This window comes from Schistocerca nitens, chromosome 3 (assembly GCF_023898315.1).
Source record: "Schistocerca nitens isolate TAMUIC-IGC-003100 chromosome 3, iqSchNite1.1, whole genome shotgun sequence".
In the NCBI taxonomy this organism is placed as follows: domain Eukaryota; kingdom Metazoa; phylum Arthropoda; class Insecta; order Orthoptera; family Acrididae; genus Schistocerca; species Schistocerca nitens.
This window is the reverse complement of record NC_064616.1, coordinates 618,960,297-618,978,304: the sequence shown is the minus strand read 5'-3', so window position 1 is coordinate 618,978,304 and position 18,008 is coordinate 618,960,297. Positions and strand designations below refer to the sequence as shown.

The 18,008-nt window shown below is 42.3% G+C and overlaps 1 protein-coding gene across 3 annotated transcripts in view; it reads left to right on the top strand.

Moving 5' to 3' along the window:
* The window catches only part of LOC126248554 (WD and tetratricopeptide repeats protein 1-like), a 208,142-nt gene that overhangs the window by 60,991 nt on the left and 129,143 nt on the right, over positions 1-18,008 (top strand). For all 3 annotated transcript variants that reach the window (XM_049949637.1, XM_049949635.1, XM_049949636.1), the window contains exons 6-7: positions 17,584-17,782; positions 17,885-17,972. In XM_049949637.1, the coding sequence (XP_049805594.1) occupies positions 17,584-17,782; positions 17,885-17,972 (287 nt within the window). The remainder of the gene's footprint in view (positions 1-17,583; positions 17,783-17,884; positions 17,973-18,008) is intronic.

The following is an 18,008-nucleotide window of genomic DNA, read 5'->3' as shown; positions in this document are numbered from 1 at the left end:
GCTACCACATTTACACTGTAACGAAAGTGGGAGTTCAAAGCATCAATCACTTCATTGTAAGTTTTAGTTTCTGGGTGGGTGGTGGGAAACAATTTCACGATTACACGGTACAACAGAACACTCGCGTTGGCAATGGAAAAAGGCAAGCCACTCTGTACCTGATACATTGTATGCTGCGAAGTGCGCCTCGAGCTGGGCGATATATTGTGGCCAGCATTCAACGTCAGGATTGAAGGCACGAAATGGTGGCGCCGTCGGCGACGGTGTCGGTACAGGCGGTGGCGTTGGAGGCGCTGAAGTAGCTGCAGTTTGTAGCGTGACCAGTTCATTTATGGTAGCAAACAGCTGTGTCATTTGGTGAGCCTGAAAACGTACAAGATCGGACAGCGAAGCCTGTTCCTGTGGCGAAGCCATGGTTTACACAAATGAAAGTCTTATACTGAAGCTAGTACGAAAAGAAAGCAGTACCGAGCAAAAAAGGAAACGATAGGGGAAAGCTTGTTACCAACTTTTGTATCCCGCCTGGAAGGTGGCATGTGGATAGGAGCAGGAACAGGAAAAATACGTTGGTACTGCATGTAAGTAAAAGTGGTTTACTGGAGCCTGAATATATATACAGAGGCATACATAACTTGTACAGATGAGCACAGTCTCAAGCTGAAGCTAAGTGTCCCGGCTGTCTGCTCTTGATCAAATGGGTTGAATCTGTAGCGGAGCTCGTAGACCTGGACAGCGCCTGCTAGAGGGCGCTGCCGTAGGTGTTGGTGTTGTAGTGCCAACCTACACCGTGGCATAGTAGCTATCGATACCACATTCCTGCCTGTCGTAAGAAGCGATTAAAAAGAATCTCCTAGCTTTCAGCTTAATGAGTTACACTCCCCTTTCAAGGTTTGACCTCCACACTGTCCAAATTTTTCTGAAGTGCGGGCCATTTGGGGAAGGACGCCTACCATGCTGCAACATATTTCTCTCGTGCAATTATACCTTTTGCACCTCTTATTGTCATGGCTCTCCAAATCCGATTGCAATCCACCTATTTCGGCGAGTATGCATTGCGGGGTACATCATCTACTTCCGTTGTCCGCTGTCCTCTTTTGCCCCCATGACAATATTGACTTTCTCTGCACCCGATATCCAGCACAGTAGCCAGTCCACCATGTCCGTCATGTACCTGTTTGGTTGTAGCCCCTGACAACACAGGGATTGCACTGCTGATGCCTGACCTGCAACCTCCCCACATATGGCAAGGATTAGATGTCTGTTGTCTTGGGGCATCAGGATTCCCGGCATCTGTCATCGTGCCAGGTTGCCTTTGCTGTGGCTGGGTGGCACCTGTGGGGAGAGCCCCTGATCGGAGTGGGTGGCACCAGGATGGATGACCTGCAATGAAGCTGATCAAGTAATCTCTTCCTGGTGACCGAATGGCCCCAGAATTCTCTAAGAAGGGCAAGGTAGACTCTAATGCAGCAACACAGTGACACATGACCCCAAATCGCTCCCATACCTCGGGCTCCTATTTGGCTACAAAGCCCCTATTTTGTTTGATGAAAACCTGGAAGACAAGTCTGGGAAAGTGGCTGCACTGTCAAAAATGAGAAATGGGTCAGTCCTGATTCAGACAGCATCCCCAGCCCATTGCTGGGCATTGCTCGCCTGTGACCAGCTGGATGATATTTCTGTTTTTGTTATCCCCCATAAAAGCCTCAACATGGTCCAGGGTATTATTTTCCCTCGTGATCTTCTCTTAAAGTCCGCCGATGAGCTAAACACCAGTTTGGAACGGTGGGGTGTTCACTTAATCTGGCACATCTATAGGGAACCAAAATAAAATAGGTTTGCTACCAGTGCCTTCATCTTGGCCTTAGAGGGTGATTCCTTACCTGGAAATGTCAAAGTGATGGTATACCATTGTGATGTAAAACCAAACATCCCTCCCCCATGTGGTGCTTTAAGTGCTGGAAATTTGGGAACATGTCTTCCCGAAGCAATGCCAGTGCCAAGTGTAGATGCTGCAGATGTCCATTGCATCCGAATACCCCATGTGCACCTCCTCCCACATGTGTCAATTGTGGAGAGCACCACTCCCCTGCTCTTCGGATTGCACAGTACTCCAAAAGGAGTGGAAAAATTATGGAGTGCAATACCCTGGACCGGCTGACTTACCAAGAGGCTAAACAGAAATATGAATGGTTGCACCTCATTCGCTTGACATCTTCATATGCTGCAGCTACATTGACATCACCCTCACTGACAATGGTAGTGTCCTTGTACAGTGGCTCCTCAGGGCCACCCAACTACATCCCCCACAACCACCCACCTCCCACCCCCTTGGTGTTTGGGGGCACTTCTTCCGTTGCTCCCAAAGCTTCTACTTTGGGGGCAACACCTCTTCAAATGCCGTGGACATCGGTCCCCACCCCCCAGCTGGAGAAGCAACAGCCTCCTCTGGTCCCTTTTGCATGGAAAGGGTCCCTCGGGACTCTCCTTGTGAGGTCTTCACAAGTGCAAAAATGGACATCAGCCAGTGGCTGAAGGAGCCATGAGATGCTGGTCAAAGGGCTTCACCCTCTTCCTCTGTCCCTGATGCTACTTCAGGAAGCCATTCCATCAAACCCCTAAAGAGCAGAGAGAGGGCAAACTGATGAAGAAATCGGTCAAGAAACATGAGACTCCGGTGGCCCCCACACCAACTCTCCTTGCCAGTTCTGCATCTGAGGACGAGGTGGAGATTATTGTGTCCCTGGAGGACCTAGATGTTGCCAGCATCTCGGCTACCATGAAAATGGATAAACACACACACACACACACACACACACACACACACACACACACAGAGAGGCTTTTTCTCCCACCTGACTGGATTATGACAACTCTTGTCTTACACCTGCTTTTTGCATTGCCCATCAGGAAACCTTGTTTGCTGCAATGCGAACTCCTGCACTTCGTGGCCCCCGAGGGTACTCAGAAATCATGATGACTGTAACAGGGTGTCAGGCGGAGTCTGTATTTATGTCCTTACCTCTGTATGTAGTGAACCTGTGCCCATTCACACACCTTTAGAAGCTGGGGCTGTCAGTGTCAGGGTGAGGACAATGCAGTAAATTACCATCTGCAACATCTATCTTCCTCCAGATGGTGAAGTATCGCTCCATGTATTGGCTGCACTTATAACACAAACCCCCCTCCCCTTTCCCCTGTTTTCTGCTTCTGGGTGATTTTAACACCCATAACCCTTTGTGGGTTGAAACCAATATTACTGGCCATGGTAAAGGTGTCAAGGACCTTTGCCTCCTAAATATCGTTACCCCCACTCATTTCATCGTGGCACATGGAACACACTTGGCCCTTGATCTCCCAGTTCGAGTCCTGGCCTTCTTTCGTGTATACAATGAAGAGTGCATGATGACTTGTGTGGTAGTGACCACTTTCCACTCATCCTGTACCTCTCCCAGTGTACTCACCTGGACGCTAGCCCAGATGGGCTCTTACCAAGGGTGAATGGGACACTTGATGAGGTGATCCAGACCATTATGTCTATCATTGTTTCTGCAGCTGAATCAGCAATACCTAGTTCCTCAGGTTGCCCCAAGAAGAAGATTGCCTTGGTGGTCACTGGAAATTGCAGATGCCACTGGAAATTGCAGATGTCGTTAGAGACCATAGGTGGGCCCTCCAATGTCATAAATGTCAAGCGTCCATATAGCACCTCCTTGCCTTCAATGGCTCTGTGCTCAGGTCCATAAACTCATCAAATGATGGAAGGAGGATTGTTGGGAATGATAGATCTATATATGACCATTGGAACATGGACCTCTTCTCCCAGGTTTGGACTAATTTAAGATACCTTAACAGATATCAGACCCCTGGACTTTCCATAGATATACTGACCATTGCAACATGGACCTCTTCTTCCCAGGTTTGGACTAATTTAAGATACCTTAACAGATATCAGACCCCTGGACTTTCCATGTATATACTGACCCAGACGCAATCACAGAGCGTCTTGCTGAGTATTGTGCTTGCAACTCTGCGTCTGAGCATTAGCACCCCACCTTTTGTCTCCTAAAACAGCAGGTTGAACACAACCACCTATATTTTGCTCCATGCCACCCTGAGCTGTATAATGCACCCTTCAGTGAGTGCGAATTTTTCAATGTCCTTGCCGATTGTCCTGACACGTCCCCTGGGCCAGAATGCATCCATCCCCCAAAGATTAAAAATTTGTCAGCAGAGTAACAATACCACCTTGTTGGTGACTTCAGCCACATGTGGAGTGATGGTGAATTCCCATTGCAATGGCGATAAAGTACTGTCGTTGCAGTGCTCAGACCTGGTAAGGTCCAGCTAGATGCAGATAGCTATTGTGCTATCAACCTCACCAATGTTCTGTGCAAGCTGCTCGAACGGGTCGTGAGCCAGCGTCTCTGTTGGCTCCTTGAGTTTTGGGGCCTTTTGGCTCCGCCCCAGGATGGTTTTCACCAAGGTCGCTCCACCACTGACAACTTGGTATACTGGAGTTTGCCATCCAAACTGTCTTTTTCCACTGTCAGCACCTTATTGCCACCTTTTTTGACCTAATGAAAGCCTATGACACCACTTGGCGCTACCAGATCCTCGCTATTTTGCTCAAGTGAGGTCTCCGGGCCGGTTTCAAATTTTTTTTATACCGAACTTTGTCACTCCACACAGTTCCCCCATATACAAGAGAAAGGGGTCCTGCAGGGCTCTGTCCCGAACGCCCTACTCCTTTTAATTGCCACTAATGGTCTCGTGGCAGTGGTGGGGTCATTAGTATCACCCTTCTTATAGGCTGATTACTTTTGTTTTTCTTTTTGCCCATCTACAGTTGGTGTAGCTGAACATTGATTGCAGGGACCCATACAAAAGGCACAGTCATGGGCCCTCACTTGCAGTTTTCAATTTTCAGGCTCCAAGACTTGCATTATGCACTTTTCTCGTTGTCATACTGTCCAGCCACATCCAGAACTTTACCTCAATGATAAACTGCTTAAGGCAGTGGAGACTTACCACTTTTTAGGAGCTATCTGAACGAGGCCGGTGAACAGACTACTCGTGGAAGCAGGTGTTCCTCCATTGCAGGTCAGGTAACAACATCTGCTTGCCATTTGTACTGCACATATTCATGGCTTGCCTGAACATCCAAATTCTCCTTTTCCCCACCAAGGCGATCCAACTCCCACAACAGTGGCCGCGATCAGGGAATCCAGTTGCAGTCTGCATCCGATCCCTTCTTACTGAATTCGAGACTTTCTCTCTATAATCTTTCCAGCGGGTACACTCACAGACACCTCCATGGTCCATGCCTCAGTCACAGCTTCGACTGGACCTATCGCAAGACCGAAAAGACTCAGTTCCTCTTGAGGCCCTCCTCTGCCAATTTTTCTCAATTCTTGGCGAGTTCTAGAACTCGGAGATTGTCTCCACTGATGGCTCGATGGTCACGTTGGCTTCGCTTATGCTCATGCTGGATATACTGAACAGCCCTCCCAGATGGATGACTGCAGTTTTTCCACTGCAGCATTGGTAGCCATCTCTCGCGCACTTGAGCACCTCTGCTCCTGCACAGGTGAGACCTTTGTCATCTGTAGTGACTCCTTAAGCAGCCTACAAGCTCTCGACCAGTGCTTCCCTTGCCATTCTTTGGTAATGACTATCCAGCTGTGTCTTTATGCCCTCAAAAACAGTGGATGTTCAGTGTAGTTCATTTGGACCCCAGGACATGTCGGGATCCTGGCCAATGAACTTGCTGAGAAGCTGGCCAAACAGGCTACTGGTAAACCGACCATAGAGATCGGCACACTGGAGACTGATCTCTGATCAGTCTTACACGATGAAGTTTTTGGGATCTGAGATACTGCGTAGCACACCCTCAGTACACCAAATAAACTGTGTGTTATCAAGGAGATAACAAATGTGTGGAGTTCATCCATGCGAGCCACTTGTAGGGTCTCAATTGCCCTTTGCCGGCTCTGCATCAGCCATACTTGGCTAACTCATGGTCAGCACCTCCATTGTGAGGACCTAGCTCAGTGTCACTGCAGTTCCTACATGACTGTGGACCACATCTTGTTGGGCTGCCCAGTTTTAGCTGCAATGAGGTGGTGTTTTAACCTTACTACCACACTGCTTACAGTGTTAGGAGACAGTGCCTTAACAGTTGGTCTAGTTCTATGTTTTATTAATGGGGGGGTTTTTATCGCACATTCTAAGGGTGGGCATCGGGCCTTCTCCCCTAAGGCTTCTCCTTCCCTCCATTTCAACTTTTCCTCACTCTTTCTTTGCTGCTTATGCACCTTTGTGTTAGTCTTTTCACTGTCTGTGTTTCTCTAGCCCTGTCTTTTAGGCTGGAGATTTAAGTGTGTTGCACAGTGGCTGGCTCATCTGCTTTACCTTTTAGTGCATACGTTTCTGTTTTGCCTTGCTGCTTTCGTTTTCTCTTTCAATGTTGTTCCCAGTTAGATTTCTCCCTTTTTTACTTTCCCGGACTGTTTGGGGGACTGGTTTTAATCCATGACCTGTTTGAATGTGGGGAAGGGGACTGATGACTCTGTAGTTTGGTCGCTTTCTTTCCAAACCAACCAACCAACTTCCATCATCAGGTGGATTTACATTTGTTAGTATGACGTGTGTGTGTTTTGGAGGAACTTGTGACACTGTCTACAAAACACTATTTCAGAACATGGGTAACGCATCACATGTAAACTGTCATATTTTGTAAACAAAGCTGGTGTCTGGAAACTACTAGGTGGAAAGAGCATATACATACATCAAAAAAAGTTTTGCATCACCCCGGTTCCCAGAACTCCTGAAGATAGTCATTCACTATGGATATTGTATCACAGACACAGTCCATTTGACTGTTCAGAGATGTCACTAAACCCGCCCAAAGATGTAAACAACCATGCATGAGCAGCACCTATTAGACGGAGGGGGTCCGACAGTCAATCAGTTCCAGTCATTTCACCAGGTAGGAGGTACACAGCTTGTGTTGTCTGTAGTTCATCCATGCCTAGATGATCAATACTGCGGTTTGATAGTGTCTGCATTGTTACTTTGTGCCAGGAGGGGCTCTTAGCAAGGTAAGTGTCCAGGTGTCTCGGAGGGAACCAAAACGATGTTGTTCGGATATGGAGGAGATACAGAGAGAGACAGGAACTGTCTATGACATGCCTCACTCAGGCTTCCCAAGGGCTACTACTGCAGTGGATGACCGCTACCTACAGATTATGGCTCGGAAGAACCTTGACAGCAACGCCACCATGTTGAGGAATGCTTTTCGTGCAGCCACAGGACATCGTGTTACGACTCAAACTCTGCGCAATAGGCTGCATGATGCGCAACTTCACTCCCGACGTCCATGACAGGGTCCATCTTTGCAACCACGACACCATGCAGCGCATTACAGATGGGCCCAACAACATGCCGAATGGACCACTCAGGATTGGCATCAAATTCTCTTCACTGATGAGTGTCACATATACCTTCAACCAGACAATTTCGGAGACATCTTTGGAGGCAACCTGGTCAAGCTAAATGCCTTAGATACAATGCCCAGCGAGTGCAGCAAGGTGGAGGTTCCCTGCTGTTTTGGGGTGGCATTATGTGGGGCCAACATACACCTCTGATGGTCATAGAAGGCGCTGTAATGGCTGTATGATACGTGAATACCATCGTGCAACCGATAGTGCAACCATATTGGCAGCATATTGGCGAGGCATTCGTCTTCATGTACGACAATTCGTGCCCCCATCGTGCACATCTTGTGAATGACTTCATTCAGGATAACGACATCGTTCAACTAGTGTGGCCAGCATGTTCTCCATACATGTCTGGGATAGATTGAAAAAGACTGCTTATGGACGATGTGACCCACCAACCACTCTGAGGGATCTACGCAGAATCGCTGTTGAGGAGTGGGACAATCTGGACCAACAGTGCCTTGATGAACTTGTGGATAGTATGCCGTGAGGAATACAGGCATGCACCAATGCAAGAGGATGTGCTACTGGGTATTAAAGGTACTGGTGTGTACAGCAATCTGGACCACCATATCTTGAGGGTCTCGCTGTATGGTGGTACAACAGGCAATGTGTGGTTTTCATGAGCAATAAAAAGGGCGGAAATGATGTTTATATTGATCTCTATTTCAATTTTCTTTACAGGTTCCAGAACTATCAGAATTGAGGTGATGCAAAACTTTTTTTGATGAGTGTAGCAAAAGAGAAACATTATCACAAAGTAGAAAGAATATACATCACAACAACATTATTATTTTGGAATTGGTTTTGAAGGATTGTGGAGTTCTCTGTTTTGAGGTGCTTTAATACATGCAGTTTTAGAAGGTTATGTAGAAGGGAAAAGGAAGCGAGGAAGGAAGAGATTCCAGATACTGGATGACATGATAGACGGTACAACATACAGCAGCCTTAAGAAGGAAGCAATGGATCGCGGAAAATGGAGAGGCAAAGGACCTTCTAATATAGCAGATAACTGATGATGATGAATACATGCACTGGAATAAGTATTTCAGGTTGTATATAAATCCGATTCTGTCTGTTTATGTAGCTTAAATTTCATACTCTTTTATATAAATTGCAAACCTTAAATACCATAAATATGTTGGCAAGAGTGGTAAAATTATACATAAATAACATTTTTGTTTGGGATTCAGAGATAAGATGAAAGGCTGGAGGGAGGCAGAGGGAGATTGGGGTGGAGGGGGGGGGAGAGAGAGAGAGAGAGAGAGAGAGAGAGAGAGAGAGAGAGAGAGAGAGAGATTGCTTAATGCTTTAAAATATGCAGATATGCAGATAGTTGTGCAGTTTGCGCTGTTAGTTGATGTACATATACTTTCAAGCTGACAGGGGTTATGAGCTTTTGGTGTAAATGAGGCCAGTCCATTGTGCATTTGGGGAATGTCATGATAACATAACTAAATATTTATGGTAAATATTAAGGTAGGTGCTTGTGCCTGCTTGCATGTGTGCATGCACACTGCAAATTAAATAACATAGGCTGTTGAAAACAGAGATGATAAGATTGTAAATGTTGTCATTTTTGTTATTTAGGATGGATTCAGGTTGTTTTCTTTGGTGTTTGTATATTTGCAGTGTTTCAAGAATGTCGAGTTTTTTGCCATCATGTTGTATATGTAGAATGCTGATTCTTGTTGTAAACATGGTGTATTGTTTCATACAGGTGGGTGACTATTGTTGTGTGGTATTTGTTGTTTTTATAGTAGTTCCATGTGTTCCTTGAATTTAATATTAAATGATCTATCTGTCTGGTTTATGTGGAACAGTCCAAACATTCAGTCGTGTACACACCCGTGTAATGAAGTGCGTTTCATGTGTTGCTGTTGTGAGGTAACTTCTGTTCAGTCTTGTTGTCTGTGGTAAAGGATATGTTTATGCCTTTTCATTTGAAGAGTTGGCTGTCTGATTTGAAATATTACCTAGAAATGGGACTGTATGAAAGATGTCAGCTATTGCAAATGCCTATAACAGCTCCATAGAAGGCACCTTAAAAATGACATATCAGATTGCCAGTGTCTTCAAACAAAAAGGCATAAACATACCCTTTACTATAGATAAGAAGATTGAACAGAAGTTACCTCACAACAGCAACAAACGAAACCCACTTCATCACATAGGTGTTTATAACATTGAATGTCTCAACTGTTCCACATAGATCAGACAGTTCGATCATTTGAGATTAGATTCAAAGAACACATGACACCACTAAAAAACACATCATCAGTAGCCACCCACTTGTATGAAACAGTAAACCATGTTAAAAACACAAGTATCAGCATCCTACACATCCAACCTTAAGGCGAAAAACTAGACATCCTTGAAACACTCCAAATATACAAACACCAAAGAAAATAACTTGAATCCATTTTAAATGACAAAAATGACAACATTTACAATAGTATCATCTCTGTTTTCAGCAAAGCCTACATCATTAAATTTGTATGTGCACCCCCCTCTCCCCCCACCACCCTCCCCCCTCCCCCCCACCCCCCACCCCCGCACACACACATATATACATTATATATACATACACACCTACCTTAATGTTACAAATATATGATCACACCAACAGCTTGCAACAGCTTGGACCCACTGTCAGCTTGAAACTAAATGTACATCAACCAACAGTACAAATTGTACAGCTATCTGCATATTTTAAAGCATTAACCCACGTCTCTCTCTTTTTCTCTTCCTGTCCCTCCACCTCCAGCCTTTCATCCTTATCTCTGAATCCCAAACAAAACTGTTATTTATGTATAATTTTACCATTCTTGCCAACTTAATTATTGTACTTAAAGTTTGCAATTTATCTAAAAGAGTATGCAATTTAAGCTATATTTACATGACAGAATTGGATTTATACACCACCAGAAATATTTATTCCAATGTATGTATGTATTCTGCACATCAAAACAAAGATCTGTACAATACTTCAAAACTTATTCCAAAATAATAATGTTGTTATGATGTATATTCTTTGTACTTTTTGATAATGCTTCTCTTTTGCGATATGCTCTATGCACCTAGTAGTACCCAGACGCCATCTTTGTTTACAAAATATGACAGGTTACATGTGATATGTTAAGACAATGAGAGGAACCTGTGACCCCTGGAGGTATTATTTAGTACTTGTTTTAGTTTCACTGTTAGATATATATGTTTTGTTTTTAGTGAAAAAGCTGCCCAAAAGCGTGTTCTGAAATAGTTTTTTTGTAGACAGTGCCACAAGTTCCTCCAAAAATCACACCACACACATTTGTCGTACTAACAAATGTAAATAGAGTTAAACCTCCAAAATGTGTCATGGAGATAAATAAACAATGTCTGGTTGCAGTAAACTTGTTGTTTCAGTCGATGTCAATAACAGTCATGATAAAGCCTAATCTAAAATGTTCACACCTATATATTTCCATGTGAGCTCATATTTCCCTTATTTTATTATGATGGATCATTTCTCCCTGTGTAGGTCGGCATCAACAAAATATTTTCATATTTGGAGAAGAAAGTTGGTGATTGAAATTTTGTGAAAAGATCCTGCCCCAACGAGAAACACCTTTATTTTAATGATATATACCCCATATCTTGTATTATGTCCTTGACACTCTCCCCTTCCCCTATTTCTCAATAATTGAAAACATGTTGCTCTTCTTTGAACTTTCTCTATGTACTCCGTTAATTGCCGGCCGCGGTGGTCTCGCGGTTCTAGGCGCGCAGTCCGGAGCCGTGCGACTGCTACGGTCGCAGGTTCGACTCCTGCCTCGGGCATGGATGTGTGTGCTGTCCTTAGGTTAGTTAGGTTTAAGTAGTTCTAAGTTCTAGGGGACTGATGACCACAGCAGTTGAGTCCCATAGTGCTCAGAGCCAACTCCGTTAATCCTGTCTTGTAAGGATTCCACCTCATGCAGCATTATTCCAAAAGAGTACAGACAGGTGTAGTGAAGGCAGTCTGTTTAGTAGATCTGTTGCATCTTTTATGTATTCTGCCAATAAAACACAGTTTTTGGTTTACCTTCCCCACAATAATTGCTGTGTGTTCTTTCCACTTTGAGTTGTTTATAATTGTAACTCCTAGGTATTTAGTTAAATTTACTGTCTTTAGATTTGATTGACTTATTGTGTAACCGAAGTTTAACGGGTTCCTTGTAGCACTAGTGTGGGTGACCTCACACTTAAATCATTTAGGATCAACTGCCAATTTTCACACCATGCAGATATGTTTTCTAAATCATTTTGAAATTTGTTTTGATCTTGTGATGACTTTACTAGACAATAAATGACAATATCATCTGCAAAAAACCTAAGATGACTGTTCAGATTGTCTAGATTGTCTCCTAAATAATTTCTGTAGATAAGTAATAGTTGAGTGCCTGTAAAACTACCTTGGGGAATTCCAGAAACCACTTCTGTTTTACTTGATGACTTTCTGTCAGTTACTATGAACTGTGACCCCTCTGACAGGAAATTACAAATCCAGTCACATAAGTGACACTGTATTCCATAAACATGCAATTTGATTACAAGCTGCTTGTGAGGTACAGTATCAAAAGCCTTCAGGATATCTAAATATAAGGAATCAATTTGAAATCCTTGGTCAGTAGCATTCTACACTTGGTGTTAGTAAAGAGCTAGTTGTGTTTCACAAGAACGATGTTTTCTAAATCTGTGTTGACTGTGTGTCAGTAGACCATTGTCTTTGAGGCAATTCATAGTGTTCAGACACAGTATATGTTCCAAAATCCTGCTGCATATCTTTGTTAATGATATGGGCCTGTCATTTAGTGGATTACTCCTACCTTTCTTGAATATTGGTGTGTGTGACATGTGCAACTTTCCAGTCTTTGGGTACAGATCTTTCATTGAGTGAGCCGTTGCACATGATTGTTAATTGTGGAACTGTTGCATCCGCATACTCTGAAAGGAACCTAATTCGTATACAGTCTAGACTGGAAGACTTAGTAACTCTGCTCCAGCAGCACTGGCATTTATAGTATTTCCATTGCTGTCATGCAGAGAAGGCATTGACTGTGTCTTGCCACTAGCATACTTTATGTACAACTAGAATCTCTGTGGATATTTTGAGACAAAGTTTATTTGTGGAAACTATTATAAGCATCTCACATTTGAATTCCATGCGAAATTTCAAGCTTCTGTAAAAAAAAAAAATTGACAATCAAGGAGGATTTTACATTAGTTTAAATTGGCATGCTTTTTTCATTGTTTCCGCAACAGTGTTCTGACCTGTTGTATGTACCAAGAGGGGTTAGCTCCAGTGTTTGTTGATTTATTTGGTATAAATCCCTCAGTTGCTGTCATTACTGTTTCTTTGAATTCAAGCCACATGTGGTCTACACTTACCTTGTTAATTTGGGAACAAGTTGAGATTGTCTCTTAAGAAGACATCAAGTGAATTTTTATCTGCATTTTTTGAATAGATATATTTTTCATTTATTTTTGGAGGATTTCGGAGTTAAGTTATGCAGTCTTGCTAGACAACTGTGTTTCACTAATCCCTGTATCTGTTTTGATGCATGTTATTGGCTCAGGATTATTTGTTGCTTAGAGGTCAAGTGTGTTTTCACAATCGTTTACTGTTAGAGGGGGCCCATGATCTAAATGTTTGAAATAATTTTCAGAGAATGTGTTTAGCGCAGATTTGGAAGTTGTTTTATGCATATTTCTGTGTTTAAACATGTATTTTCACCAAAATACTGAAAATAAATTCAAGTCGCCACCTACTATAATTGTACGAGTCGGGTACGTGTTTGGAATTAGACACAAGTTTTCGTTGAAGCTTTCAGCAATTTCTATATCTGAGTTGGGAGGTTGGTAAAAGGATCCAATTATTATTTTATTCTGGTTCTTGAGAATGATCTCTACCCATAATAACTTACAGGAACTATCTAGTTCTTATTGCTACAAGATAAAGTAGTTCTAACACCAACAAACAAGCCACCACCAACTGCATTTAGCCTATCCTTTATGAACACTGTTAGGACCTTTGCAAAAATTGCAGCTCAACTTATCTCTGGCTTTAGTCAGTTTTTAGTACTTATTTCGATATGAGCATCAGTGCTTTCTATTAGTGTTTGGAGCTCTGGTACTTTCCCAACTTAGCTAGGAGAATTTACAGCTGTTATACCAATGGCCCCTAGATCTATGTTCTTCCTCTGTTCAACCAGTACCCTTTGAGACTGAAGCCCAGTATGTGTTCCATTTTGACCCTCTTAACCCTGTCCACACCACACAGCCTCTTCCACCCTGGTCACAACCTCCTGCATGTAATGAACTCCTGACCTATTTAGTGGAACCTGAAACCCCACCACTCTATGGCATAAGTCGAGGAATCTGTAGCCTATACATTCGCAGAACTGTCTGAGCCTCCAATTCAGACCCTCCACTTGGCTCTGTATCTGAGGTCTGCAATCAGTCCTGTCGACTATGCTGCAAATGGTGAGCTCTGCTTTCATCTCGCTAGCAGGACGGGCAGCCTTTACCCCTTCTGATAGTCACTCAAAACCAGAGGGAATCTCTTCTGATCCAAAACAACACACGTCATTGCTATGACATGAGCCACCACCTGCAGTTGGCTGCACTTTCACGTCTGGAATGACTCCACCCATATGCACACGAAGTGCACATTGGCTTTCTTCTCCTCCTTAGCTGCCATGTCCCTAAGGGGCCCTATAATGTGCCTAACTGTCAATGCTCCCAACGACCAATAATCCCATGCTTTGTGATTGCCTGAATCTTGCAGGCTGAGAGGTGTTTCTTCTGAAGCAGGACAAGTGACTGCATCTGTCTGAGGGACAGTGTCAACCACAGCTAGCACCTGGAACCTGTTTGTCAGACTAACCAGGGAGGCCTTACATTGGCCCCTCGGGAATTTTTTCACAGCTTGCCATGCCTTAAGGCAACCTCCCACTCAACCACAGGTGAGGGATCAGCCTCAATGCAAGCAGTTACTGATCGGCAAAGTCATGGGTAGTACTGGACGTGTGTTGAATCCTCACAGTTGGCCCACAACAGTGATGCCCATCCACTGCAGCCTCAAGCTGTGTGACCAATATGGAGCTGAGAGCTAAGTGTCTCACCAACTCACCTAGCATCCACACACAGCAATCACAATACCTATCCATACTAAGGACCGTGGAAAACTATACTACACAGACAAACAAAGGATTATCAAATGCGGTACAGAACTCTACTGTAGACACCCACAAAAATCCAAGAAGTGTGTCTGATTAATTAGATTAACACACAGAAACTCAGAAACCAAACTACCAAAGCATACAGGTGAGACTAAATAATTAGCTCCCATTTAGAAACTTATAATATGTCACAAAATTGGTTTACTTTCCAACACAAACGAAAGTGTGAAAACTGTGTCTGTTAAATATTAAATTAACATGCTGAAATTTAAAACTACGCTACCAGAGCACGTAGATGAAACTATATAATTCGCTCCTGGTTAGGAACTCGTAAAATGTCACAAAATCAGATACTTCTCTGCTGTTGCTTGTGTTTTGGTCAGCTGCTGCTGCCATGCTACAAATCGCACTTTTATTATTTATTGTTTGGTCACTCATACTTATAGAAACCACACAGGCTGAAAAACTCAACTGGCTGTGGCAGTTTAATGTAAAGTATTCTCAAATGGTACTAATTTTATCAAGTTTAGGTACTATTCCATCTTGTGTAATAATAAGACCCAAGTTGTTTGTCTTTTTTTCTCCTAGGTTCAGATTTCTTTAGATTCACTGCGACCACAATCTGTTAATACTTGTATAATTGTTTGCAGATTCTCTTCCCGTGTTCCAGTGCAATCAGATGTCATCTGTGTATGCAGTAATTAAACTTGCCAGATGTTACCCTGTCTTTTATTAGATTTCCAAATCATCACATTCCACTTTTAAGATTTGGTTGTTACTGCTGACATCCAAAACAAAGTTATCTTCCCTGTACTTCTCATTTACTACAAACTGTGGGTTGTTTTATTGACTTGTCAACCTTTCTATTAACTCCAAACCTAATATGTAGTTTTCTTCTTTCTTCTACAGCGTTGCTCCTAGGTTGCATATCAGATACTTTGCAAAATATGGTATACTTTCATTTTATTTTCGTATGGTGTTCCCTGAATCACAACCATCTCTGTTGAAAATACTTTGTGCAACATTAACACTGTTGTTAACTGTTTTCTTATTTTCATGTTTTCTGAGCCAGGTCATTGGCTTCCATCACGTTTTTCCTGTTTCTCTTCATTAACTTTTGTTAACAATATTGTCTTAGGAATTGATTTGACATGTGCCAAGTTCTGGTACACCTTTGATCTTGACTTGTGTGATCTCAATAATGATCAGACATATGTTAAAACACGTCAATCTTCAAATTCAAGAACTGTGGATAGTGAAGGGTTATGTGTAAAATTCAGAACAGTTAATACTTTAGCATATGTTGTAAACACTTTGCTTACCTCGATACTGACATTGCTCTGTTGTGGGAAGGAGTTCAAAGACACGTGTCAGCTGTAGTAAGAAGGAACAACAGGAACCTCCAGTGGCAGCCTACTTCTATCTCATGTCTCGTGCCTTACATTTCTGACGATGAACAAGGTGCTGCTGTCACTGTAATATCTGAATGTTATATCAACATGTTAATAAAAATTTCCAGCTCCAAGACTCCATACATTTTCAAAACTTGACGTCCAGCACGCCTGGTTTTAACAAGATGGGGTTATTTGCATACTACTTGCTATGGCAGCAGGAAAACATTTGTTGGAGGATGACGTGATTTCAAGGAATACTAACATTGTCTGGTTGCCTCAGTCTCCTTACTTTTCAGTCTGTAATTTTCTTTTATGGAGGTATCTGAAGAGTGTCATTTACCACACTAGACAGGGAACAGTAGATGAGATCAAGACACAGATTAAAGAGGATATCACCACTATCCCAGGTGACACATTTCACTACTCTTTGTAAAACCTACAGATTTGGCTTACAGAATGTCGACACTAAAATGGACAGCATTTAACTGATTTAATTTTGGAAAAAAAAGGATACTTAATGCAATTTCCAATCCTGTTCAACATATTTTGAACTTCAAATAAATTTTTGTAGTGTTCCTTAATTTTTTCCTTATTTTATCTAATTATTTCAAAATTGCCCATTTCTCTTTGCCTTCCTTTATTAAGTCTGATGCAACATTACAAGAAGAACCATTGTGACATTTGCCTGAAGCAATGTCGGGATACCTTAATTAGGATAGCTTGACTTAAACCAGGGTGAATTCACTGAGATTGAAGCACTTCTTCACACCACTTCCTGTTCTCCTCCAATGTCACCCTCCCTTCTCCTTTGTTAATAGTTTTTGTCGGTAATTTTAGCTATTTTTACATATTCAAAATCGTGATTATTTTCAATATTGGTGACATTATGTACGGACTTAGTAATATATTATGAGACTTATTGGATAATATATTTCACAGGTTACACTGTAAAATGTGAGTGAGTAGATTTTAAATTTAACAGAATTGTGAATTGTCAGTTTGGACCAAGAACTACCATTTGGGAATAGGTGGCTACAGCTGCACAGAATTCATCCAATTTAAGTTTAAGTGCTACATTTAGTTTATTGTCAACCCCATGAGTGCTGTTACTGCTAGACTGCATTACTGAAAAAGATAGTGGTAAGATAGGTAATTTTTTAATAATTTCAAAAATATTAGAATATTAATACATAATTAGTAAACCAATTGTGATTCAATGACCTAAGAAAATAACACTAACTGTTAGAATTGTCAGATTTGGACTTTAAGTGTTAACTTGTAGAATTTGTATTTCAGCCTGCCATCAAACTGATTGGTATATTACAATATAAGTTATACCAAAATTGGACTAGTGACAATGATATGAGCACTATTACAATATTAGACCTTGGACTTCAAAGTTGTTTGAATATGTAACAACATAATGCTGTGAAATCAAAAGATTGAAATGATTTTCTGATATCTTATTATTTTCTTATTTTCTAGGCAGTTTGATCTTCGCACATCTCATGCCTGTAGTGGCACAGTTAATAATCTGTTAATCAATCTTGCCAACCATGTTGGCCGTGAAGCTGAAGCTAAATGTGTAGCTATCAATCCTCTGAGGGAAGAGCTGTTAGCTGTAGGAGCAAACGATCCATTCATTAGAGTCTACGATCGCAGAATGATCAAATTGCTAAATAAGGTCAGGTTCCCTCTGCTACTTTCTCTGAAGTAATCATGCTTTCTACTATGAGTTGCATTGTGATAAGTATAAAAAAAGAAAAATGAACTATTACAATTTCAGGATGTTCGAGTGCCGATGGGAAATCGGGCCCCAGGTGCAGAGGTTCCAGATAATCTTGTACAAGGATGTGTGACGTACTTTGTTGCAGGTAATTTGTAGACCAGCACATGAAGGAAATGTAATA